Source organism: Egretta garzetta, unplaced genomic scaffold, assembly GCF_000687185.1.
Source record: "Egretta garzetta isolate BGI_Z169 unplaced genomic scaffold, ASM68718v1 scaffold69, whole genome shotgun sequence".
Taxonomy (NCBI): domain Eukaryota; kingdom Metazoa; phylum Chordata; class Aves; order Pelecaniformes; family Ardeidae; genus Egretta; species Egretta garzetta.
The window spans coordinates 3,337,624-3,338,390 of NW_009260790.1; the positions used below are offsets into that span (position 1 = coordinate 3,337,624).

At 48.4% G+C, this 767-nt stretch overlaps 1 protein-coding gene across 3 annotated transcripts in view; it reads right to left on the reverse strand.

The window, feature by feature from the left end:
• The window catches only part of SZRD1 (SUZ RNA binding domain containing 1), a 15,145-nt gene that overhangs the window by 13,206 nt on the left and 1,172 nt on the right, over positions 1-767 (reverse strand). For all 3 annotated transcript variants that reach the window (XM_009646485.2, XM_035901825.1, XM_035901824.1), the window contains exon 3: positions 514-574. In XM_009646485.2, the coding sequence (XP_009644780.2) occupies positions 514-574 (61 nt within the window). The remainder of the gene's footprint in view (positions 1-513; positions 575-767) is intronic.

Consider the following 767-nt stretch of genomic DNA (forward strand, 5'->3'; position numbering starts at 1 on the left):
GCCCCCTGGCGGGCGGGAGGACCGGCCCAAGAGATGGCGTGGGGGGCATACGCGTGTGTGACGCTTGCACACTCACGCTTGCACACTCGCACCCCCCCCCAGCGCGTTTCTCAACAGCACACCCCAAGCCACAGCAGCACACAAAAGGCATCAGCAGTACATACAGATCCACGCTGCAACAGCTTGGCCGTTTTGGGGCATTTTTCCTTCATTTTGGGGTTATCAACCAAAGCGGCCGCCCTATTTTTAGCAAATCTGGTCCATGAACCCAGCTGCTCACCACAGTGTCCCTCCTGCAGGCATCAAGGCGTCCGTGTGTCCTTCCATCACACCAATTTGTAACTCTTTTCACCCAAGCCCTCAGCTACTCTTAAATCTGAGGGCCTGCTTTCACTCTGACCTTTAAAAACAGCTGGATTTCTCCAAAATAAAATTAATTCATTAGTTTTATCTCATTTGTAGCCAGGATATTCCACTGCACTGCACTTTGAGCTTTGAGCAATACGAAGGTACCTGAGGGTGAGGGTTACATTTAGTTTTGCTCGCTGCAAAACTAAATGCCCCTTCCAGCAGCCTAAAAGAAAAAAAAAAAATCAAACATTTCAGACAGGGAGTTTCAGAAACTGCCCTTAAATCCTTAAACTTTCCCCCAGGCACTCCACCCGAGAGCTGCAGCTTGCCAGCAGATGGCGACCAGCTTCTTAAAAGAAAAAAGAAATAATAAATAAATATTCCAGCAAAAAGAAACCCTGCCATAAAGACTCTGG